The sequence below is a fragment of the Crotalus tigris genome, unplaced genomic scaffold, assembly GCF_016545835.1.
Source record: "Crotalus tigris isolate CLP2741 ecotype Arizona unplaced genomic scaffold, ASM1654583v1 scf7180000024427.8105951120:4207309, whole genome shotgun sequence".
In the NCBI taxonomy this organism is placed as follows: domain Eukaryota; kingdom Metazoa; phylum Chordata; class Lepidosauria; order Squamata; family Viperidae; genus Crotalus; species Crotalus tigris.
The window spans coordinates 2,496,836-2,520,000 of NW_024100595.1; the positions used below are offsets into that span (position 1 = coordinate 2,496,836).

Genomic DNA, 23,165 nt, shown 5'->3' on the forward strand with positions numbered 1-23,165 from the left:
TGTATCTGGTAGGCTAAATAGTATAATTATTCATACAATGAAGTATCGACACTTTTAACAATACAATATGTGAAAAATTTTGAAAGATGGAAATCCAAGTATATATTAATGTTGAATTTTTATTATAGCTTATGTTGAAAGCTTCTGCGAGCCTTGAAATTTTTTCAGAGAACGTTTTTATTAAAGTTTATTGTACGTTAAAATGCAAATAGAAAAATTAAGAAAATTAGAAAAAGATGCAGACTAAAGAAAGGTAGTACCGGTATTTACCAACACATTTTCCAAAAAGCCTATCAACAAAATTGTTGTAACCATTCAAACATTTTTTTCAGTTTTGAGTATAAAATCCAGATGTGGTTTCCAAATGGAAACAAAACTAGGCAGATTCTGCTCTTTAGCTAAAACTGTTCTAATTAATTTGAGTCTTGAAATTAGATGGCGCATACATTTGACAAATAACGTCACTAAAACTCTACTATTGCAGGCAGAACCTATTGAAATCCAGAGCTGACTAGTTTTGCAGAAGTACACGAACAATTCAGAAAATGCAGTTAACCTTTCAGTATTATGCAAGGCTAGGTGTCTTGTGAAAGATTTTGTTCACACCAGTGTGTGTGTGTGTGTTTGTGTGTGTGCATTTATACATTTGCCGTTTGGTTTTAGAGGTTACTGATTTTTCACTCTTTTTTTTTTTTTTTTGGCAGCTGAATTCAGGTTACTACGCCTCAGGCAGTTATGGTGGGTTCCAGGGGGGCCAGATCACCCTTAGCATGCAGAAGGTAAGCCGGAAAAAACGTGACTGGAAAATAAATTGTAGGCCTGCAGCTTGCAAGACTGTGCGAGTTTCTGCTGACTTAATTTGGGCTTGCTTTGCAGTTTGAGATGTTGAATGCAGAGCTGGAAGAGAATCAAGAACTTGCCAACAGTCGCATGGCAGAGCTGGAGAAGCTGCAGCAGGAAATGCAGCAGGCTGTTAGAACTAATGAGAAGCTGAAGGTATTTGGATAGCTGTCAAATAACACCACCCTGTGGTGATAAGCTAGAAAGAACTAATACAGCCCTTAACAGCCTGTACTTTTAAAAACATTCTGACTACCGAGAGTGGCAGGAAGCATTCAGTGACATCAATGGGAACATCAAAGGCTTAAATTCAGAGGTTTTTTTTAATTGCTATTCATGCAATATTTGGAACTGGGTCAGCTTTTTTTCATTAAAAATCAGTGAATTAACTCATCAGACACAATTTTACTGTGTATTTTTTGACAGGTCGTCCTCAACTTACAAACATTTGTTTAACAACCATTCGAAGTTATGATGATGATGCTGAAAAGTTTCTTACACTCTGTCCTCGCGGTTACAACCATCACAGAGTGCCCACGGTCACCTCCTCTCAGTTCAGGTGCTTGGCAACCAGCATGTTTTTATACAGTTGCAGCATTGCAGGTTGCAGGTTGACATGATCGCCATTTGCGGCCTTCCCAGAAAGCTTCCAATGAGCATAGTCAATGGGGAGTGGAAGCTGGATTCACTAACAACTGTATGATTCACTGAACAACTGCGGCAAACTGCGGCAAGAAGTCATAAAATCAGGAACAACTCACTTAATGACTGCATTGCTTAGCAACAGAAGTTTACGTCCCAATTGTGGTCATAAGACGAGGACTACCTGTAGCAGCAGATTATGCTGCTCTAAACTCTTAATCTCTAATTCTGTCTTTAAAGCAAGGTTGGGTAAATTGCAACACATAGTTCCTTTTGCAACTCCTGTAGACCCCTAAATCAGGGCTTTTCAACCTTTTCACCCATTGTACCACTTTTAGGATATGGCAACATCCAAGTACTACCAGTCGCCTAGCGAGGTGTCAAAAACTTGACCAAAACAAAAAATGAAAAAAGTGATAAAATACAGGTAGTCCTCGATTTACAACAGTTTGCTTAGTGACTCTTAGAAGTTACAATGGCACTGAAAAAAGTGCCCCCCAAGCCACAGCCGAGCAAGACACCTGCCTGCCCACCCGGCAGCGCTCTTCCTCTTGTCCGAGGTTTTCATTGTTGTGAGCATTTCTGTTGAGGATTGGCAGCGGGGGTGGGGTGGGGGTGTTTGTTTTTTATTCCCCCCCCATCCCCCGTCTGCTGGGTGGTTGCAGCAGGTTTTGGTCACTTCACATGACCCTGGGACACTGTGACCATCATAAATATGAATCGGTTGCCAAGCATCTGAATGTAAATCACAAGACCCTGGAGATGCTGCAACATTCCAGCTGATAGGTGCTTCTGAGCTCAGCAGAAGCACCAGGATCAGTGCCGAGCTCCAGCTGGAGCCTGTTGCTGATCCTGGCGCTCCCACTGAGCCTTGACAGCTCTCAAGAAGCTGGGATGGTCCCGTACCACCTGCCAGGTGCCAATGTACCACAGGTGGTACCTGTACCACTGGTTGAAAAGCCCTGCCCTAAATCACATTGCAATTTATCCAATCTTGCTTTAAGGACAGAACTAGGAATCTCAAACTCTGTTCTTCTTTTAGTCTAATTAATTTAGATGCTTTTAGTCTTTGTGGTGGGATTTCCATTCCTGTCACTGAGTGTGGCCAACCTTTTCTGGGAATCTTAAATCTGTACCTGCTTTCTAGTCACCCATTTTCTCCCGAGAAATATATAAATAAACCCATGCAAAAACTACTGCCCCTTATAGCTCAGCATTTTTCAATCTTGGCCGCTTTAAGATGTGTGGAACTAGGATTCTCAGAAGTCTTTTAAAACAAATTCTGGGAGTTGAAGTCCACGCCTCTTAAATCAGCCAAGGCTGAGAAACAATACTTTAGTTTGTATGCAGTGTCTCTAAATAAATAAATAAATAAAAAAATCAAACAGCTAGCTTCAGATGTCTTCATTTTAGTCCCTAGTATTAATCTGTTGCTGACGATTAGGTAGAAATTTTACATGGCTGTTTGGGCCACAGTGAAGGAACACTCCCCCCCCACACACACACACCGCCCTTTCCCGGTTTGCTTTGACATTGGATAATGATACGTTGCGCCTGGCTATTTCCCTTCTCTACCCTGGCTTGTAGGTGGCACTGCGGAGTCTTCCGGAAGAGGCTGTAAAGGAGACTCTGGAGTACAAAGTGTTGCAGTCCCAGTTCTCACTGCTGTACAACGAGAGCCTGCAGGTGAAAACGCAGCTGGATGAGGCCCGGGCCCTGCTCCTCACCACCAAGAACAGCCACCTGCGCCACATCGAGCACATGGAGGTGAGCTCTCTAGCCCCTCGCCTCCTGCCAGGGGTGCTGGGGTGTTTTCCTTCTCATGCTCTTTAGCCATGGGGTACCATCATCATCGTCGTCATACGGTCAGATCTTTGGTTAGGGACTGCAGAGTGAGCCCCCACTTGGGTGCGCCCTTTGGCTCCTGGGGGCTGATGCGGCTTCCTTCTGCTTGATGACAGAGCGACGAGCTGAACGTGCAGAAGAAGCTGCGGACAGAGGTGATCCAGCTGGAGGACACCCTGGCTCAGGTGCGCAAGGAATACGAGATGCTGCGCATTGAATTTGAGCAGAACCTGGCAGCCAACGAGCAAGCTGGTGAGCTTCCGTTTCCTCTCTGGGGAGCCTGGGATGCTCCTGTCCTGGGGGGAGGGTGCAGTCATGCTGCAGCCCATTCCCAGGAGATGGCCTTTCCCTCCTACTTCAAGGTCTTTGATCTCTGGCTGCGAGGAGAGAGCACCAAGTGGTGTCCCTGGTGTTGCTAATTGTTTCCCGAATTTTATCTCCTGTTCTTTTTCCTCCCTTCAAGAAAGGTCATTTCTCCCTGCCGTGTTCAGGAAGTTGGAAAGGTTCCAGTTCTCTGTGGAGTGTGATGACCCAGGGCCCCAAACAGAGGCAAAGCAATCAGTTGGCCAGAGCAATAGTCTTTTTAATCACTGCCAGTGTTCACCCAACAGCCCCCATATATGCTGTTCAAACAAAACAACCAGGGAGGTTTACACTGTTCCTGTAAAGCAAGACAGATAACAAGCAAACGTATAATCCTTTTAACTCCCAGCTTGCCTGTGAACTGCACACTGCAGACTGCAAGGAGAGATCAGCAGGAAGCAAACTGGTCCATAATACAAAGTGTCCAGGTTACAAGAGCACACAGTCTCAAGAGTTCATGTTTGTTCCCGGCAAATGCCCCACCCCACAGCGTCTCCTTAAATCCTATTCCCCAGGTGTGCCTTGTGGAGTGGGGCGGGACGCTCTCCTCCCGAGCAAGGGAGCCTGCCTCCGTTGTTCCCTCCTCCTCTCCGCTCTCCTTGCTCTAGGATCAGGTGGGGAGGGGCCTTGCTCCTCGCCTGAACTCTGCCTTCCCTGTTCCCAACCTGAAGGGCCCTGGCCTGCCTCAGCCTGCTCCTCCTCCCAGTCCTCCGAAGCCACGGAGGCATGACATGGAGTCACTTTTAAATCATTCCTCCATCTTGTTTGTTTTTAACGGTTTTAGTCATTTTTAATTTTTTTAACTTTGAAAGTTCTTGCTGATCATCCTATAACTCTTTTGAGATTCTTTCTAAGGAGGTGGTATAGATATTTTTTTTTTTAATGAAGAAAGGTTGGGCTGGAACTCCCAGTATTTTAAAATAAATTATTATTTTTTTTTTGTTTAACTGGAAATTTGAGGGTTCAGAGCTATTACAGTATAGTGCAGTGGTTCTCAACCTGTGGGTCGGGACCCCATTTGGGGTCGAACGACCATTTCACGGGGGTCGCCAAACAACACAATCCGCCATTTTCCCCCCTTTTCCTTAGCTGTGCTACTCCCTTTTATTCTATTGGCTTTTGAAAGGCAATAGAATAGACTCTCTTGAATAGAGTCTAATTCTATTGGCTTTCAAAAGCCAATAGGAATTGCCCAGGCTGTCTCTGCCCTGCTGAGCCCGCCAAAAGTCCCATTCTGCAAACGGTGCTGCACCAGTTGAGTAGTCCTCGATTTACGACCGGTTGAGTAATCCTCGACTTACGATCGGTTGGGGGTCGCGGCATTAAAAAGGTTGAGAACCACTGGTATAGTGGTTCAGGTGCTGGATTAGAAGGTGAAAACTCAGGATCCAGGCCTCCCTCATCCCCAGAAGCTCCCTGGGAGACTTTGTGCCCAGTCCACCTTACAGGGTAGTGGTTGTGGGAAAAGATAGAGGAGGGAGCCTTGCATATGTTGCCTTGAGCTCCTGAATGAAAGATTAAATAAGGGGAGACGCTGAGCACTCTGTGGGGAGCTGGGCTGGAGAGAGTGGCTCAAACACTTGTTCTTTCTCCCTCTGTCTCCCCTCTAAAATCCGAGGTCCCATCAATCGGGAGATGCGCCACCTCATCAGCAGCCTCCAGAACCATAACCACCAGCTGAAGGGAGACGTGCAACGGTACAAGCGCAAACTGCGGGAGGTGCAGGCCGAGATCAACAAGGTGGGTCTCCCGGGGAAATGGCTGAAGGGAGGCCGGGCATCAAGGTCAATGGGCTTTCACCCCTTCTCTCCTGCCTGGTTTGGATTTGGGAAGGACGCAGTTCTGCTTCAGAACCGGGGACCTGAGGACCTGCAAGTCATCTTGATCTTCTTTTATTTTCATTGAAAAAGAAATCCGTGCTCTCAAATGCTTGTTTTCACTATGAATGTAAAATCTGACAGGCTTTGTTGTTGTTAGTTGCGAAGTCGTGTCCGACCCATCGTGACCCCATGGACAACGTTCCTCCAGGCCTTCCTGTCCTGTACCATCTTCTGGAGTCCCTTTAAGCTCTTGCCTACCACTTCAGTGACTCCATCCAGCCACCTCATTCTCTGTCGTCCCCTTCTTCTGTTGCCCTCAATCTTTCCCAGCATTAGGCTCTTCTCCAGTGAGTCCTTCCTTCTCATTAGGTGGCCAAAGTACTTGAGTTTCAACTTCAGGATCTGGCCTTCTAAAGAGCAGTCGGGGTTGATCTCCTCTAGGACTGACTGGTTTGATCGCCTTGCAGTCCAAGGGACTCGTAGGAGTCTTCTCCAACCACCATAGTTCAAAGGCCTCAATTCTTTTGCGCACAGTCTTTCTTATGGTCCAACTTTCACAGCCATACATTGCAACTGGGAAAACCATGGCCTGGACTATATGTACTTTTGTTGGCAGGGTGATGTCTCTGCTTTTTAGTATGCTGTCTAGATTTGCCATAGCTTTCCTCCCCAGGAGCAAGCGTCTTTTAATTTCTTGGCTGCAGTCCCCATCTGTGGTGATCTTGGAGCCCAGGAAGATAAAATCTGTCACTACCTCCATTTCTTCCCCATCTATTTGCCAGGAATTGAGAGGGCCGGATGCCATGATTTTGGTTTTCTTAATGTTGAGTTTCAAGCCAACTTTTGCACTCTCCTTCTTCACCCGCATCAAGAGGCTCTTTAGTTCCTCTTCACTTTCTGCCATTAGAGTGGTATCATCTGCATATCTTAGGTTGTTGATATTTCTCCCGGCAATCTTAATTCCAACTTTTGATTCATCTAGCCCTGGCTTTACTGTGGCCTTAACTTGTGTTATGGCAGTTTCCTGCCAGCCATGGTGGTCTCCTCAGCTCATGCTTCCTGTTCATCTCATTTTGCAGTCGGTCCTATACTCTGTGGAAAATGGAATCAAACTTGTTTGTGTATAGCAGACCTGGTCATTTTTTATGACCCACGGGCCACATCTGGCCCTTTGGGTGTCCCCTGCCCGGGCAGGGAGAGGCAGCAGGGTGATGGCGGCAAGGACGGCAGCCTTCCCTAACAGTCCCAGCTTCTCAACGTGCCCTCTTGGGAAAAGGTATTGCCGCTCCTGGCTTGGCTACCACCTTGTTTTAAAGCGCTGGTCGGCTTATTGTTTCCTCAGGTTCGCATGCAACAGAGTGGGTTCCCTTCTGGTTTGGCCGCTGCAGCCCCAGCCCCAGGAAATGAAGACCCCGGTGGGCCCCAGGGCCACCCTGGGGTAGCTGCCGTCAAAGAGGAGGAAGAAACGACGTCCTCCGACATAAAGAAAGAATTCAAGGAGGTGCAAATAAAGAAAGAGCCCAAGGAAGAGGTGGTGTCTCCTCAGCTGCTCGGGAACCCGGAGGGAGTGAAAAAAGAAGAAGAGGAGACCCCTGGCCCCCCCCAGCCTCCTGCTCCCCAGCCCCCGCCGCCCCCCCGCGCCAAAGAGCCTGAGCGGTCCAAGGGACGTGGCGGAGACCGGGGCGTTGACCGGGAGAGGTCACGGGATCGTGAGAAAGAGGCCTCTTCCTCTTCTTCACGGGATCGGGAGAAGCAGAAGGGTGGCGGAGGTAGCGAAGACGTGAAGAAGAAGGATTCGGATCTGCTCAAGCAGCTGCGAACTGAGCTCAAGTGAGCCTCGGGGGGGGGGCGAGGAAAGGGGGGGGGCTGAAAGGTGGAGGCGTTAAATTGTGTTTCGTGTTTGAAATTCTGGTTGTGAATAGTTCATGGAACGTAGATGGGGTGAGAGCGTGCTGTCGTTCTGAGTGTTCTGTTCTGTCTGGAAAGCACTTTAGACTGAAAGGGAGAAAAAAATCTTAACCTGGGAAGGATCTCTGCCAATCCTGAGACTCTGTAGAGCTGCTGTGTATTCACACAAACTAGGGGAGGATTGGGGTGCTGGGGTAGCAGAGGCAGGCCTGGCAGTTAGCACCTATGAAAACAACGCAGCTGGATACTGTGAACATTGCCAATAAAGCCTAAAGACTCAACTAACTTTCCTTGACGATTGGCCTAGGAAGGAGGCTAATTGCAAGGGGAGAAAAAATCTGTCAGGAAGTGTTGGTTCCACCACTACTACTACTACTACTACTAGTAGTAGTAGTAACAACAATAACAACATCTGCCTATCCCAGGTCCTTGGTAAGGACTTGACAGGTAGACAAAATACCAAATCCAGTCTGAACATCTGGCTGACTGTGCGATGATGATGATGATGATAGTAATAGTAATAATAATAATAGTAATAGTAATAATAAGTTGGAAGGGACCTAGGAAGTCATCAAGTCCAACCCCCTGCTCAGGCGGAAACCCTATACCATTTTGGACAAATGGCTGTCCAGTCTCTTCTTAAAAACTTCCAGTGTAGGAGCTTTCACTGCTTCTGGAGGCAGGTTGTTCCACTGGTTAATTGTTCTAACTGTCAGGAAGTTTCTCCTTAGTTCTAGGTTGCTTCTCTCCTTGACTAGTTTCCACCTGTTGCTTCTTGTCCTGCCCTCAGGCGCTTTGGAGAATAGCTTGATTCCCTCTTCTTTGTGGCAACCCCTGAGATATTGGAATACTGCTATCATGTCCCCCCTCGTCCTTCTCTTCGTTAAACTAGACATACCTAATTCCAGCAACCTTTCCTTATTTGCTTTAGCCTCCAGTCCCCTGATCATCTTTGTTGCTCTTCTCTGTACTCTTTCTAGAGTCTCAGCATCTTTTTTACATCGTGGTGACCAAAAGTGGATGCAGTATTCCAAGTGTGGCCTTACCAAGTGCAGGGGTAGGCAGCCTTGGCTCTTTTATGACCCGTGGACGGCTCAGGAATTCTGGGAGTTGAAGTCCACGAGTCATAAAAGAGCCAAGGTTGCCTATCCCGGCATTAGGTAGACTAGACCAGGAAATCATCTCCACAGGAACACTGCTGGAAATATTGCTGTGAAGGTTGGCTGTAAGTCGCAGAATCCTGCATAATAAGCACAAGCCGCCTTCAGAAGTTGTGGCTGCTCCCATCACTGTCAGTTTTTAAAAAGAGATTGTCATTGCCATTTGCCTGACATGCTATAGAGTAGGGCTTTTCAATCTTTTCACTCATTGTACCTCTTTTAGGATATGGCAATATCCGAGTACCACCAGTCGCCTAGCATGGGGTCAAAAACCTGATGACCCAAAAAGAAAAAAAGGAAAAAAGTGATAAAGTACAGGTAGTCCTTGACTTGCAACAGTTCGCTTAGTGACTGTTCGAAGTTACAATGGCACTGAAAAAAGTGCCCCCCAAGCCACAGCCGAGCAAGACAGTGCCCAGCAACGCTCTTCCTCCTGTCCGAGGTTTTCATTGTTGTGAGCATTTCTACTGAGGATTGGCAGCGGGGGTGGGATGGGGAGTGTATGGTTTTTATTTCCCCTGTCTGCTGGGTGGTTGCAGCAGGTTTTGGTCACTTCACATGACCGTGGGACACTGTGACCGTCATAAATATGAATCAGTTGCCAAGCATCTGAATGTAAATCACAAGACCCTGGAGATGCTGCAACATTCTAGCTGATCGGCGCTTCTGGGCTCAGCAGAAGTGCCAGGATCAGAGCTGAGCTCCAGCTGGAGCCTGGCGCTGATCCTGGTGCTTCCACTGAGCCCTGACAGCCCCAAAGAAGCGCTGATCAGCTGGAAAGCGGCACTGATCCTGGCGCTTCTGCTGAGCCCTGACAGCCCTGCAGCTCCAGCCATCTCTCACTCAGGCTTGTGCGGTGCTGCCACCGGTTCAGTTCATTCCCCTCCCCTGCTACTTTTCTAGGATGGTTGCCAAGTGCCAATGAACCACAGGTGGTACCTGTACCACTGGTTGAAAAGCCCTGCTATAGAGCAGGGGTCGGACCGGAACAGAGGCCTGTTCTTCACGTGGACTCTGCTTCTTTTCTCAGAAAGGCTCAGGAGAGCCAGAAGGAGATGAAGCTTCTCCTGGACATGTACAAGTCAGCCCCCAAGGAGCAGCGGGACAAAGTGCAGCTGATGGCAGCTGAGAAGAAGACCAAAGCCGAGGTGAGACAAGGGTGCGGCCTCTCTGGAGATACGAGTCTTCCCAAAGTTCCAATTCTTCTGCTCACTCTTTGTCACAGGAGACCTGGACCTGTGTATCACTCCAGTGCCTGGGTCTGCTAAGCTCAGTCCTCTTAGAGGCTGCCAGGTTTCATGCTCTTCGGTGCTATCCTGTGTTTCAGGATCTGGTTCTGGGCAAGACAGTGTGACTTTAGGAAGAAAATGGCCACGGCTTCCTCATGTAGGGAAGAACCAGCTCCCCAAAGAAGGGTTGGCTGTGTTTTAGATAAATAACTCTATGACCATTTGTCATTGTGGTTGGTTCTCTTAGTTTGACCTGCCAGGTGTACTTGGAAGGATTCTCTCCTGGGGTGGGGTCTCAAGTGAAGAAGTTGCCCCTGCTTCCTTTGACTCATTTCTTTGGGCAGGTGGAAGAGCTGCGCGTGAGGATCCGTGAACTGGAGGAAAAAGAGAAGAAAGAGAGTAAGAAAATGGCCGACGAGGATGCCTTACGCAAGATTAAGATGGCCGAGGAACAAATTGAGCATCTGCAGAAAAAACTGGCAGCAACCAAGCAGGTATGTATTTCTGGGAGGGATTTGTGCTGCCAGAAACGATGCCCCAGAGCAGGAGGAGCCTGGAGAGGCTCTGAGGGCAGTTGCAATTTTTCCATAAACATAAAACTCAGTGTTGACCTGGTCCGCTGGTTGCTGTGAAGGACCACATTCATAGAGATGAGGCTCAGGGCCTGGTGGTTAGAACCTGCTAACAACAGATCAGTCCAGAAGTCCATCTAGACTAGTGATGGTGAACCTTTTAGAGACTGAGTGCCCAAACTGCAACCCAAAACCCACTTATTTATTGCTGGGTGCCAGGTGGGTGTGGCCCACTGGGTGGGCGTGACTGGTGGTCATGGCAGAATGAGTGGGTGTGGCCAAGATGGGCGTGATCACCTCAATGTTCCTCATGGGCAGGGACTCCTGTGGGCAGGGTTGGGGGAGATCCAGGGGTTCTCTGGTTGGTGGGACAGTGGGCAGGAGGCTCATCCTACAGGGTGAGGGGAGACGAGGTAGGGCACGGGTGCCATTGTCGCAGGGCAAGACGATGCAGGGGCCAGGGCGGCTGCTGCCTGACACCATCGGCCCGCGCACACAGAGGCCAGCGAGCGCATGGGGGCCGACAGTGTCCGTCAGCAGCCACAGCCTGCCAGCCCCTCGACCAGCGCACTGTAGGGCTCCGCAGTCCGCTTTCAGCAGTTCAGAGAAGCCACCTCTGAGCTTGACAGCCGGCCGACAGCTGAGAAGGTGATGCAGTGGGTCATGCCCTGAAAAAGGAGAGCATGCGAGGCCAGGAAGGACGGGACGGGGGGTGGGGGGGAAACCAGCAGTACTGGGATGCATCCGGCCATGTGGGACCTCGGCGAGTTAGCGGGCAGCTGCTTGAAGAGGGATGGTTGCCATCTCCGGGGCATAGCGCATGTGCCCACAGAGAGGGCTCCGAGTGCCGCCTCTGACACGCGTGCCATAGGTTCGCCACCACTGATCTAGACATTCTAGCATGAGAAAGAAAAAAATTGTGGTTATGAGATGATTAGTAAGGGCTGGGCTGGGGAAATTCCAATTCTCCTATTGGTTTTTTTTTTCTCTCTCTTTTTTTCTGTGGATCAGGAGGAAGAGGCGCTTCTCTCGGAGATGGATGTGACAGGCCAAGCTTTCGAGGACATGCAAGAGCAGAACATGCGGCTAAACCAGCAGCTGCGTGAGAAGGATGACGCCAACTTCAAGCTGATGTCGGAGCGCATCAAGTCCAACCAGATTCACAAGCTCCTGCGGGAGGAGAAGGAAGAACTGGCCGAGCAGGTGCTGGCCCTCAAGTCTCAGGTAGGCAGCCAGCCCTCCACCACCACCACCACCACCACCACCACCACCACCACCACCAGGAAGAGGCCACTAAATGTAGGCGGCTCCCGGAATACGTGCCAATCCCTTGCGCCTCCGGTTGCTTTCCTCAGGTGGACACCCAGCTCTTAGTCGTGCAGAAGCTGGAGGAGAAGGAACGGGTCCTGCAGGGCAATCTGGGCACCGTGGAGAAAGAGCTCACTTTACGCAGCCAGGCCCTGGAGCTCAACAAGAGGAAGGTGAGGAGCCGGCGTGGGAGCTGCCAAGTTAGGAAGCGAGTCTGGGCCTCGGATGGACCCGTGACTCCCGATGAGAATCCCTAATTAATTTTTTTTTTTTTAAAAAAAAAAGTAGGAAAAAAGGACAGCCCTCGAAATCGGATTCTGATTGACGGGACTCTCACGGGGCGCTTTCACAGCCGGGGATGATGGGGGCGTCGTTTAGATGTTGGTGCGGATCGGGTTTGGAACGCCATGTTCTGCTTGCAGGCGGTGGAGGCGGCCCAGCTGGCAGAAGACCTGAAGGTGCAGGTGGAGCACGTGCAAACTAAGCTGAAGGAGATCCAGACCTTCATGGCTGAGAACAGGGCGGCCAAGGAGAAGGAGTCTTTCAACCTCAAAAGAGCTCAGGTGCGAAGGAGGGAAGGGGGAGGACAGGACCGGTCAAACAGGCCGTTAGATCTCATGGCTTCAGGGAGATGCTCCTGAGGAGGCAGCCATGGTTTCCCTCCCTCTCTCTCTCTCTCTCTCTCTCTCTCTCTCTCTCTCTCTCTCTCTCTCTCTCTCTCTCTCTCTCTCTCTCTCTCTCTCTCTCTCTCTCTCTCTCTCTCTCTCTGTGTGTGTGTGTGTTTGTGTGTGTGTGTGGTTTCCATCCTGGAGCTTGTTAGTGGATTTATTTATTTTATTTTATTTATTTATTTTTAAAATTTATAAGCCGCCCCATTCCCGAAGGACTCTGGGCGACTAACAATAAAAAACACATAAAACATAACAGAACAAACAATGCAAAGACAGTCATCCAGGGGTCAGGTTTTATAAACCCCAGGCCTGCCGGAAAAGCCAGGTCTTAAGTAGCTTACAGAAGACCAACAGGGTGGGAGCGGTCCTAATCTCCGGGGGGAGCTGATTCCAAAGCGTGGGCGCCATCATAGAGAAGGCCCTCCTCCGCGGCCCCGCCAAATGGCACTGCTGGGCCGACGGGGCCTGAAGGAGGCCCAGCCTGTGGGATCTAACCGGACATAGGGGACTATGAGATAGTAGGCAGTCTCGCAAATAGCCTGGCCCTGAGCCATATAGGGCTTTAAAGGTAATGACCAACACCTTGAATTGGACCCGGAGACCAATAGGCAACCAGTGCAGCTCACGGAGGATAGGTGTAGCGTGGGTGTATCGAGGAGCACCCACTATCACTCGCGCAGCTGCATTCTGGACCAACTGCAGTCTCCGAATACTTTTCAAGGGTAGCCCCATGTAGAGCGCGTTGCAGTAGTCCAAACGTGAGGTGAGAAGGGCGTGAGTGACTGTAAGGAGAGCCTCCCAGTCCAGGTAGGGTCACAACTGGTGCAACAGGCGAAGTTGTGCAAAGGTCCTCCTAGCCACAGCCGTCAATTGATGTTCCAAATTCAGCTGTGGATCAACATCCCACCCTTATCCATTCATCTTCTGGTTCCTTGTTTACCCGGGTTCCCAACTCCTTGTTAATCTTAAATGTTTTTCTAATACTATAATGTTTGTTTATCCTTGTTTTATGCTGTTGTGCGCCATCCAGTCACTTGATTGAGATGGCCAGCCTATAAATGCAATAAACAAACAAGCAAACCAATAAATGGTACCTCTCCCCCCTCCCGCTTCCCTTCCCCTCCCCGACTCATTGATGTGTCTGCTGTTCCCAGGAGGAGATATCTCGCCTTCGGCGCAAACTGGAAAAACAGCGCAAAGTGGAGGTGTATGCAGATGCTGATGAGATCCTACAGGAGGAGATCAAGGAGTACAAGGTGAGGAGAGCAGGGGAAGGAGGTTTGTAAATTAAGGGAAGCTCTCGCTGATGCCCCAGCCCCCTCACGCTGCGGTCTGTGCACACCCTCAGGCTAAGCTCACCTGTCCCTGCTGCAACACGCGCAAGAAGGACGCCGTTCTCACCAAATGCTTCCACGTCTTCTGCTTCGACTGCGTCAAGACCCGCTACGACACCCGCCAGCGGAAATGCCCCAAGTGCAATGCTGCCTTTGGTGCCAATGACTTCCACCGGATCTACATCAGCTGAGCAGCTGGCCCCGTTTCCCCTAACTTGCCCTCCCATCCATGGACTACCGGGGTGGGTGGGTGGGTGAGTGAGCGGGTGGGTCTCGTGGTTTACCTTTTCAAGACCAGCCTTAGATCCACCAGAACTTGTTCCAGCTTTTTCGTTGGCTCCAGTCTGGGGATCCCTTCATAGTCATCTAAGGTATTCCTGGGGTCCGTGTTCAAGTGGATCCCTTTCCCCAAAGTGCCCCCTCTCTTCCTGCTGGGAACCCTTCTGAGACTGCTCACAGGTTTTCTTTTGGGTAACGTTGGATCCTTTCCCCGGATCCTGAAGAACTCGCTCCATTGCGCTTTCCTTCCTTTTAGCCTTTGCTGAAGAGGCTCCTCCAACTTGCCTTGGGATTCGGTGGTTTCTCTTCTAGCGTTTTGCAGATTTAACACAGGATCCTCAATCGCTGGCTGCTGGCAGCAGTCACGCAGTTGTAATGCCCCCTCTTGAAAATGGCATTTCTAATTTTTAAGAATTTCAAGAACTGCTTGAGTGTTTTGAAAATAAATGCAGAGGTGGTCTGCTCCTGCAAGTTTCCTCTCTGTTCCTCTGAACCTAAGTATGTCTGTTTTATTGGTGCACCAATAAAATAATTGGAGAATTATTTGTGTACAAAACTATAAACAGCTTTAGCTAAGGCAACTCTGTGGAGCAGAAGAGCAGTATTTGCAGCCAATACAGTAATTTATTAACATGCAATTGCAGAAGTACAATACAAAAATTATAATTAATATTCCTGGGACAAGGAACTCTAAAACACACAATCACCAAATCCTTCTAGGACCAAATTTGTATGAAATCCAGAAGGCCAGGAGCTATCCTTGACTCAGAAGCAGGGAGTGGAGGGAGAAGGGGCATCATGTTCTGAAAGAACACGTAGAGGCATGGGTATCTTCTGCAATTTCTTGGGGTAAGAGCCCCCCTCTTAACCACACTAGCTGTCTGGGTAAGGGAAAGATGGTGAGGATGGTATTTAAGGGGAGCCATTCCTGAAGACCATAGAGAGACCTAGTGAGTGAGACAATTTTTGTGTGTGTGTGTGTGTGTAGGTGTTTTGTTTAGCAATGCAAATCATAGGTAGGAGGGAAAAAGAGCAAGGTCTACTAGCACTCTGGAATAAGATGACTGCATTTATTCATTTTATGTATAGCCTGTATTTGTTCAGAAGCTGCATACCCAGCACTCCCTATTTTTGCAGAATCCAGTCTGGATTCGGATTTGTGCTGGAGCCCATCCTCAGGGAACTTATATATGTTAGACATTCCGTTAGAAGTTCCCCAAGGAAGGGCTCTAGCACAAGTCCGAAAGCTTGGAAGACTAAACCTCTGGTCCAGTGGTTCTCAATCTGTAGGTCGGGACCCCATTTGGGGTTGAATGACCACTTCACGGGGGTCGCCAAACAACACAGTCCGCCATTTCCCCCCCCCCCTTTTCCTTAGCTGTGCTACTCCCTTTTATTCTATTGGCTTTTGAAAGCCAATAGAATAGACTCTCTTGAATAGAGTCTAATTCTATTGGCTTTCAAAAGCCAATAGGAATTGTCCAGGCTGTCTCTGCCCTGCTGAGCCCGCCAAAAGTCCCATTCTGCAAACGGTGCTGCACCAGTTGAGTAGTCCTCGACTTACGACCGGTTGAGTAGTCCTCGACTTACGACCGGTTGGGAGTCGCGGCATTAAAAAGGTTGAGAACCACTCCCAGTGATGGACCCAGATTGGATCCTGCAACATTATGCTGGGACACGTATATTTGCCTTCACTCCCCATTTTTCCCTGCAACAATAACCCTGTGAGATAGGTTTAGCTACAACAAACAAAAACACAATTTTCTTAATGTCACCCAGTGAATTTTGATGGATGAAGGGGGATTTGAACAAGGTCTCCTGCTCCAGCTCCAGCACCAGCACTATATCAGCCCAGTGGCTTAAATGTTAGCAAAGAGGACATATTTTGGAGTTGGTAAAAAAAAAAAAAAAAAAATCAGAAAAAGGTGCTTGAATAGCAGGATTAACAACTTTTTCTAATGAGCATATAGCTTCTACCTCATTTTTGTAGGACTTCAGTTTCAGTTTGCTCCACTTCAGATCTGTGTTCACTTAATTGATGCTTATTAGATTTTTTTTTTTTATAGTAGGCTTATTTTATCTGGGAATTTCTGAGATCCTCAAAGGCACTCAAGTATTTTAAATGCAAAGTGGCAATATTTTTCTTTGCTGTAGCATCTATTAGGGATGTTTAATGCATTCACTTGAACAGAGTTTTTTTTCCTTTACTCTCAATCTTGATCCGTAAAACACATCTGTAGCTATGAAAGAAAAATTATAGAGAAATGTGAAGTTGTAATTGAAGTTTTTCAACTAAATTAAACCTAAACCTAAACCTAAACCTGGCTGAGGAATTCTGGGAGTTGAATTCCACAAGTCATAAAAGGCCAATTTTGAAGACCCCTGAGTCCTAAACGGATGGGCAGACGACTACATTTCCCAGAGATCTCTAAAAGAAGAAGGTGCGACAATGAAAGGAAGCCGGGTTTGCAATTTGGCCATTTTCTTTGGTTCCCCCTGCTGGACGAAAACAGCGTTTATAGTCGGTCCCCGCTGGAGACGCTTTTGTGGCTACATTTCTGCCTTAAAGACGTGGCTAAATGTCTCCTTAGGGAAAGGGAACCGGGTTGTTTGGCTATATTCTGGGTTCCCAACTCAAATCCAGGCAGGAAAGACGCGGACGGTCATCATCATCCTTTCTGCAAAGGTCTTTCGCTTCTTGTCTTTCACGATTCTTTGGGAAACCGACATTTAACGTGCAAAACTTTCAGGGCTTAGGGGGTGGAGGAAGCTATTGCAAGCAATGTATTTGAATGCATTTTACTGTGCACTTCTTTACATTTATGGAAGTCAGTGGGTCTCATGATTAGATAAATAGATTTAGAATGACTGGATGAAACCTTTAGAGACACGTCATTAATATGTTTTTACTTAAATGGAGTTCTAAAGATCGCATAGCGCTTAGATTTATATACGGCTTGATGGTGTTTTGCAGCCCTCTCTAATCAGTTTATAGAGTCGGTATGTGGGATATCTTTCCACCACATTAAAGCCTGAGTCTTCACAAAAGCGTGCTTGTTGACGGAGGATGTGTGCGTTCAAAAACCAGATGCTGGAAACGCCGGATTGTGTTGAATAGTGTAATTGTTGCATTGTTCGTGCACTACCTTGTTTGTGCACTACCTATAGACTAAGTGTGATCTTTTAGGGGTGGCTAAAGTACAACTTCTAGCAGTTCTCTGACAATATGACCAACGGTGAAGGATGCAGCAACACAAGCATATGCTGTTCAACTTCAGCAACTTTAAAATATGTGCACTACAACTCCCAGAATTCTCTAGCCAGGCTAAGGAGTTCTGGGAATTGAAGTCCATACATCTTAAGATTGCTGAGATTTAGAAACACTGTTCTGCTTATTTTCTGCTTCTCCTTCCCTGTTGTAAAAAATGGGTGCAGCCAGGAGCATACCATTTCTACCATTAAATAGGTAGAAAATTATCCAATTAAAGGCTTTTGGGAAGATTGACCACAAGCAGCAAGTTTTTAACTTTTATTTATTTATTTGATTTATATGGCCACTCATCTCTGACTCTATATGCCTAACAATATTAAAAAGTAAATAAAAACAAATATATAGACATGTGCACACTAGATATGTGGGTATCTAGATATGTTTATGTACGAGGGCAATTAGGAAATAAACCTCCGTTTGAGCATGTGCGAGAAATAGGCGAGGTAGTGACGCCCGTCCTATGGCGCCGTGTGTAATAGTTCAGTAGGCAGTGAGGAGTGGAAAGAGAAGGTTGTATTGCAGTTGACTTGTCTGCTAGATCAATGGAAAATGAATGCTGCCATAGAAAATCCCGCCAAATGTGAAGTGCGTGCAGTAATATGATTCGTGTATGCGAAAAAACTTTCAGCAGCTGCGATTCATTGGGAACTATGTAATGTTTATGGACCAAATGTGATGAGTGAAGGTGTCGTACATCAGTGGTGTCGCATGTTTAAAGATGGACGAACTGACGTGCACGATGAGTCAAGAAGTGGCCGCCCTCTCTGTAGTCAGCGCTGAACTCGTGCAGGAAGTTGACAAAAGGTTGGTGAAGTCCGTTGGTTCTCGATATCTGCTCGCCCGCACACCGCTAGACGCACCCAAGAACCTTTGAAGCAGTTCCGTTGGGATGTTTTTGATCACCCCCTCCCATAGCCCAGATTTGGCACTGACCAACTACCCTCTCTTCAGGCACATGAAACAGTGGCTTGTGTCGCCCTGCTTTGACAATGACAGTGTGCTTCAGGATGCTGTTATAGGGTGGCTTCATTCCCAGGTGGGAGATTTTTTTTTGTAGAAGGAATTTCAAAACTTGTAAGACGTTGTGACAAGTGCCTCAACTTGAACGGTGATTATGTCGAAAAGTAACGTAATGTTGCAGTTTTCTAATGTGTATAATATATCTGCCAGTCTCTGTCATTGATAACCAGACGGAGGTTTATTTTCTAATTGCCCTCATATATTTATGCAGACTTTCCAGATTGCTTGAGTGAGGATTGCTGTTGGAGAGGATCTTGAAAACTATTGTCTTGCATGATCTAGTTAGGCAAAGATCACATTTTTTTTTTCTGAATTACAGTGGCACTTGATTAATGCTGCATATCTTTAAAAGTTCAGGCACAGTCATGACTGACTTGGAGATTCAGACACTTTGCACGGAAAGTTATGGCTCTCAATTTGCTCGGCGTTACCAGGCCTTGCCTAATGGAAAGCTAAACTCTGTGACAGACGCCTCTAAAGACTGGTACCTTAATTCATTTCATCGTATCTTCAAGGTGAGTAAACTGTTCTGGTTTTAAAAAGGTTTAGATCAGAGTTTCCTAACCTTGGCAGCTTTAAGCCACATGGACTTCAATTTCCATGCTGGCTGGGGAATTCTGGGAGTTGAAGTCCACACGTCTGTAAAGTTGCAGAGGTTTGGAAACCTTGGTTTAGAGCAGGGGTCTTCAAATTTGGCCCTTTTATGACTTGTGGACTTCAACTCCCAGAATTCCTCAGCCAGACACGCTGGCTGAGGAATTCTGGGAGTTGAAGTCCACAAGTCATAAAAGGGCCAAGTTTGAAGACCCCTGGTTTAGAGTTTAGAGAGCTACTTGACGGTGAGGGATGCACAAATGATGATTAATTAAAAACAGATACAGTAGATCTGATTCTCCCCAGCCATACTTCTAATAATTTTCTCGTTGTGCTCCAAAGAATCTTACAACTTCACAACTTTTTTTTAGAGGTCTGTGACTGAAAGCAAGTCATTGCTTTCAGAAGTCCCAAGTTCTCAGGTTGCACAACTGTAAGTCAAATAATTATTTTACAATCTTGATGAATATGGCCAGGGGTTCTCCCCATCTAAACATGGATGCTGATGAGTTGAGACACCCTTTCCTTCTGGACTCGCATTGGCTGTAGGATTTGTGAGGACCCTTGCTGGGCCAATGGCAGGTGAGCTAGAGCAGGGCTTTTCAACTTTTTTACCCATTGTACCACTTTTAGGATATGGCAATATCTGAGTACCACCAATCGCCTAGCAAGGTGTCAAAAACTTGATGACCAAAAAAAAAAAAAAAAAAGGAAAAAAGTGATAAAGTACAGGCAGTCCTTGACTTACAACAGTTCACTTATTTGAAGTTACAATGGCACTGAAAAAAATGCCCCCCAAGGCACAGCTGAGCAAGACACCCGCCTGCCCGCCCGGTGGCGCTCTTCCTCCTGTCCGAGTTTTCATTGTTGTGAGCATTTCTGTTGAGGATTGGCAGCGGGGGTGGGGTGAGGGAGTGTTTGGTTTTTATTCCCCCCGTCTGCTGTGTGGTTGCAGCAGGTTTTGGTCACTTCACATGATCCTGGGACACTGTGACCGTCATAAATATGAATCAGTTGCCAAGCATCTGAATGTAAATCACAAGATTCTGGAGATGCAGTTGATCGGCACTTCTTCAGGGCTCAGCAGAAGCACCAGGATAAGTGCCGAGCTCCAGCTGGAGCCTGGCGCTGATCCTGGTGCTTCCACTGAGCCCTGACAGTCCCAAAGAAGCACTGATCCTGGCAATTCTGCTGAGCCGACAGCCCTTCAGCTCCAGCCATCTCTCGCTCAGGCTTGTGTGGTGCTGCCACCGGTTCAACTCATTCCCCGTTACCACTTTTCTAAGATGGTCGCGTACCACCTGCCAGGTGCCAATGTACCACAAGTGGTACCACTGGTTGAAAAGCCCTGAGCTAGAGTACCAAGTACCAGAAATCAATCAGTAAAGCGCTTCATTGGGGAAGAGAATGCAAGCAGATTGGCAAAAATGAGAGGGGATCCATGGGCAGAAGTTGGGGAGATCCATGGGCTCAGAAGGAAGAAGGTGCTCACCCTTTCTCTTTCCTGCAGTCCATCTTCCTGCCCCAAGGTTATCCTGAGAGTGTAAGCACGGACTACCTCGCCTACCAGTTCTGGGACACCATCCAGGTGAGAGAGAGAGATTCCTTCCTGAGGGGCAGGGCTGCTCTCTTTCCATGGGATCCATGAAGCTCAACCCTTCCTTCTCTTCTCATACAGAAAGGCTGCTTCTCTGTTTTGGGATCTGTAGAAGAGCAATTTTTTGAACAGAGGGCTTGTTTTGACGGGATCTTTGGGTATGTGGGTTTTGGGGGTCTGTGAGCTAAGAGGAGCCCCAGGCGATGAAGGCAGAACACGAAGCAATGGATGGAAACTAATCCAAGAGAGAAGCAACCTAGAACTAAGGAGAAATTTCCTGACTGTGAGGACAATTAATCAGTGGAACAGCTGGCCTTTGGAGGTTGTGGGTGCACCATCATTAGATATTTTTTAAAAAGAGATGGGACAACCACTGGTCTGAAGTGATGTAGGGCAGGGCTTTTCAACCTTTTCACCCATTGTACCACTTTTAGGATATGGCAATATCTGAGTACCACCAGTCACCTAGCAAGGTGTCAAAAACCCCCCCAAAAGGAAAAAAAGTAATAAAGTATAGGTAGTCCTCGCTTAGTGAGTGTTCGAAGTTACAATGGCACTGAAAAAAGTGCCCCCCAAGCCATAGCCGAGCAAGACACCTGCCTGCCCACCTGGCAGTGCTTTTCCTTTTGTCCGAGGTTTTTATTGTTGTGAGCATTTCTGTTGAGGATTGGCAGTGGTTGCAGCAGGTTTTGGTCACTTCACATGAACCTGGGACACTGTGACCGTCATAAATATGAATCAGTTGCCAAGCATCTGAATGTAAATCACAAGACCCTGGAGATGCTGCAACATTCCAGCTGATCGGCGCTTCTTCAGGGCTCAGCAGAAGCGCCAGGATCAGTGTTGAGCTCCAGCTGGAGCCTGGCACTGATCCTGGCACTTCCACTGAGCCCTGACAGCCCTGCAGCTCCAGCCATCTCTCTCAGGCTTGTGCGATGCTTCCACCGGTTCAGCTCATTCCTCTCCCCCACTACCACTTTTCTAGGATGGTCGCATACCACCTGCCAGGTACCAATGTACCACAGGTGGTACCCATACCACTGGTTGAAAAGCCCTGCCCTAGATTGCCCCCCCTTGCCATTAATAGCCACTCTCTTTTAGCTTCAGGAGGGAGATCATAGTTCTCTATCTTATAAATTATAAATGCTAACTAATACATGATTTTTGACAGTGCGGGACCTGAAGCCTGAGTGGCTAATGGCAGTGCCTCTGCTTATTAGCAACAGGAATAGCCCTTAGACTTATATATCAGCGCTGCTTTCCAGCTGATTGGTGCTTCTTCAGGGCTCAGCAGAAGTACCAGGATCAGTGCCGAGCTCCAGCTGGAGCCTGGCGCTAATCCTGGTGCTTCCACTGAGCCCTGGCAGCCCCAAAGAAGCGCTGATCAGCTGGAAAGCAGCACTGATCCTGGCACTTCCGCTGACCTCTGACAGCCCTGCAGCTCCAGCCATCTCTCGCTCAGGCTTGTGCAGTGCTGCCACCGGTTCAGCTCATTCCCCTCCCCCGTTACCACTTTTCTAGGATGGTCACGTACCACCTGCCAGGTGCCAATGTACCACAGGTGGTATCCATACCACTGGTTGAAAAGCCCTGATGTAGGATCTCCTGCTTGAGCAGGGGGTCTGTTATTCTGGTGATGAACTGGGCCCAGAAGGTTCCTTATCCTGTTCTAACTGTTGCCCTTCCTCTCTTCCTCTGCATCCCCCATCAACCTGCAGGCCTTCGCAAGCAGCATCACAGGGACACTGGCCACCCAGGCAGTGCTGAAGGGGGTGGGGGTCGGGGATGAGACCTCCACCGTCGCAGCTGCCGCCGTCACATGGATTCTGAAAGGTGGGCCTTGCTTGAATTTCTCTCGCCCTCCTCTTTTCATGGTGGAAGGCCTTTCTTCACCAGCTTCCTCACTTGTATTCTGGTGCTGCTTCCGTTGACAAGTCCTACTTTTTGTGCCACTAGACACCCCGCCCCCCAGTCCGGAGACCTTCACCTCTTTGTCCCTCCTAATCCTCACCCAGAGTCCTGGGCTCCCAAGGCTGTAGTTTAATAACTCTTCCTTGCAGCTTCCTTGAATCTAAACTCAACACAAAATTAGTGTAATGGCTTCTCCAACATTCATCATGGTTTGTTTTAATGCTTGTGTACTTTTCAGCAAGCCAATGTAACCTAAGTCCTACACCCTGCTTTACGAGCAAGTATGTTCACATAAAACATTAAGCCGCGAACATTACAGCTTTATAAACAATTATGTCTACTGTGCACCATTGTTAAACAAAAGTCAGAAGATTTCATTACGAGGTAGTGAATTCTTGTGAATTCAGCTTGAATTTGGTGGTGTTTGAAATAGTAAATAGTTAATCCTTCACAAATGTTAAATCCAGAAGTTGGTCACTGCATAATTTGTCAGACAAATGACACACAAAAATGATTAAATTTATCTACCAGCCATCTCACTTTTGAAGCAACTCTGGGATTATTGTGCCATTTACATGATGATTATTTTATTATTTTATTGATTAAATTGATTTCTACTGCTATATTCTCGTAGATGTGACTCTGGATGGCTCCCAGCACCTTAAAAACTATAAGACCAATATCCATGAAACTTTATGCAAAGCACATAAAATACTTTGAAAATTTGGCTTCTTGCATGCAAAAGTTGTATCAGTGTCTATTTATAAATATGCTGGCCGTGATGGCTGATTAGATCTCAAT

The 23,165-nt window shown here is 47.6% G+C and overlaps 2 protein-coding genes across 9 annotated transcripts in view; both read left to right on the forward strand.

Annotated features, from left to right (window-relative positions):
* Window positions 1-14,464, forward strand: part of RNF40 (ring finger protein 40) — a 23,788-nt gene extending 9,324 nt beyond the window's left edge. For 2 of the 3 annotated variants that reach the window (XM_039330313.1, XM_039330315.1), the window contains exons 8-20: window positions 705-779; window positions 877-996; window positions 3,070-3,249; window positions 3,444-3,579; window positions 5,309-5,430; window positions 6,853-7,340; window positions 9,609-9,726; window positions 10,152-10,301; window positions 11,391-11,603; window positions 11,735-11,860; window positions 12,110-12,250; window positions 13,513-13,614; window positions 13,707-14,464. In XM_039330313.1, the coding sequence (XP_039186247.1) occupies window positions 705-779; window positions 877-996; window positions 3,070-3,249; window positions 3,444-3,579; window positions 5,309-5,430; window positions 6,853-7,340; window positions 9,609-9,726; window positions 10,152-10,301; window positions 11,391-11,603; window positions 11,735-11,860; window positions 12,110-12,250; window positions 13,513-13,614; window positions 13,707-13,883 (2,148 nt within the window). In that variant the 3' untranslated portion in view covers window positions 13,884-14,464. Of the gene's footprint in view, window positions 1-704; window positions 780-876; window positions 997-3,069; window positions 3,250-3,443; window positions 3,580-5,308; window positions 5,431-6,852; window positions 7,341-9,608; window positions 9,727-10,151; window positions 10,302-11,390; window positions 11,604-11,734; window positions 11,861-11,972; window positions 12,251-13,512; window positions 13,615-13,706 lie in introns of those variants that run through there. The other variant, XM_039330316.1, reaches the window with a different exon arrangement.
* Window positions 14,465-16,444: 1,980 nt separating this feature from the next.
* Window positions 16,445-23,165, forward strand: part of RUSF1 (RUS family member 1) — a 29,123-nt gene continuing 22,402 nt past the window's right edge. The window contains exons 1-5 of one of the 6 annotated variants that reach the window (XM_039330446.1): window positions 16,447-16,657; window positions 17,871-18,046; window positions 18,615-18,777; window positions 20,367-20,444; window positions 22,172-22,286. In XM_039330446.1, the coding sequence (XP_039186380.1) occupies window positions 17,961-18,046; window positions 18,615-18,777; window positions 20,367-20,444; window positions 22,172-22,286 (442 nt within the window). In that variant the 5' untranslated portion in view covers window positions 16,447-16,657; window positions 17,871-17,960. Of the gene's footprint in view, window positions 16,658-17,870; window positions 18,047-18,581; window positions 18,778-20,366; window positions 20,445-22,171; window positions 22,287-23,165 lie in introns of all 6 variants that reach the window. The other 5 variants (XM_039330447.1, XM_039330445.1, XM_039330448.1 and 2 more) reach the window with 5 other exon arrangements.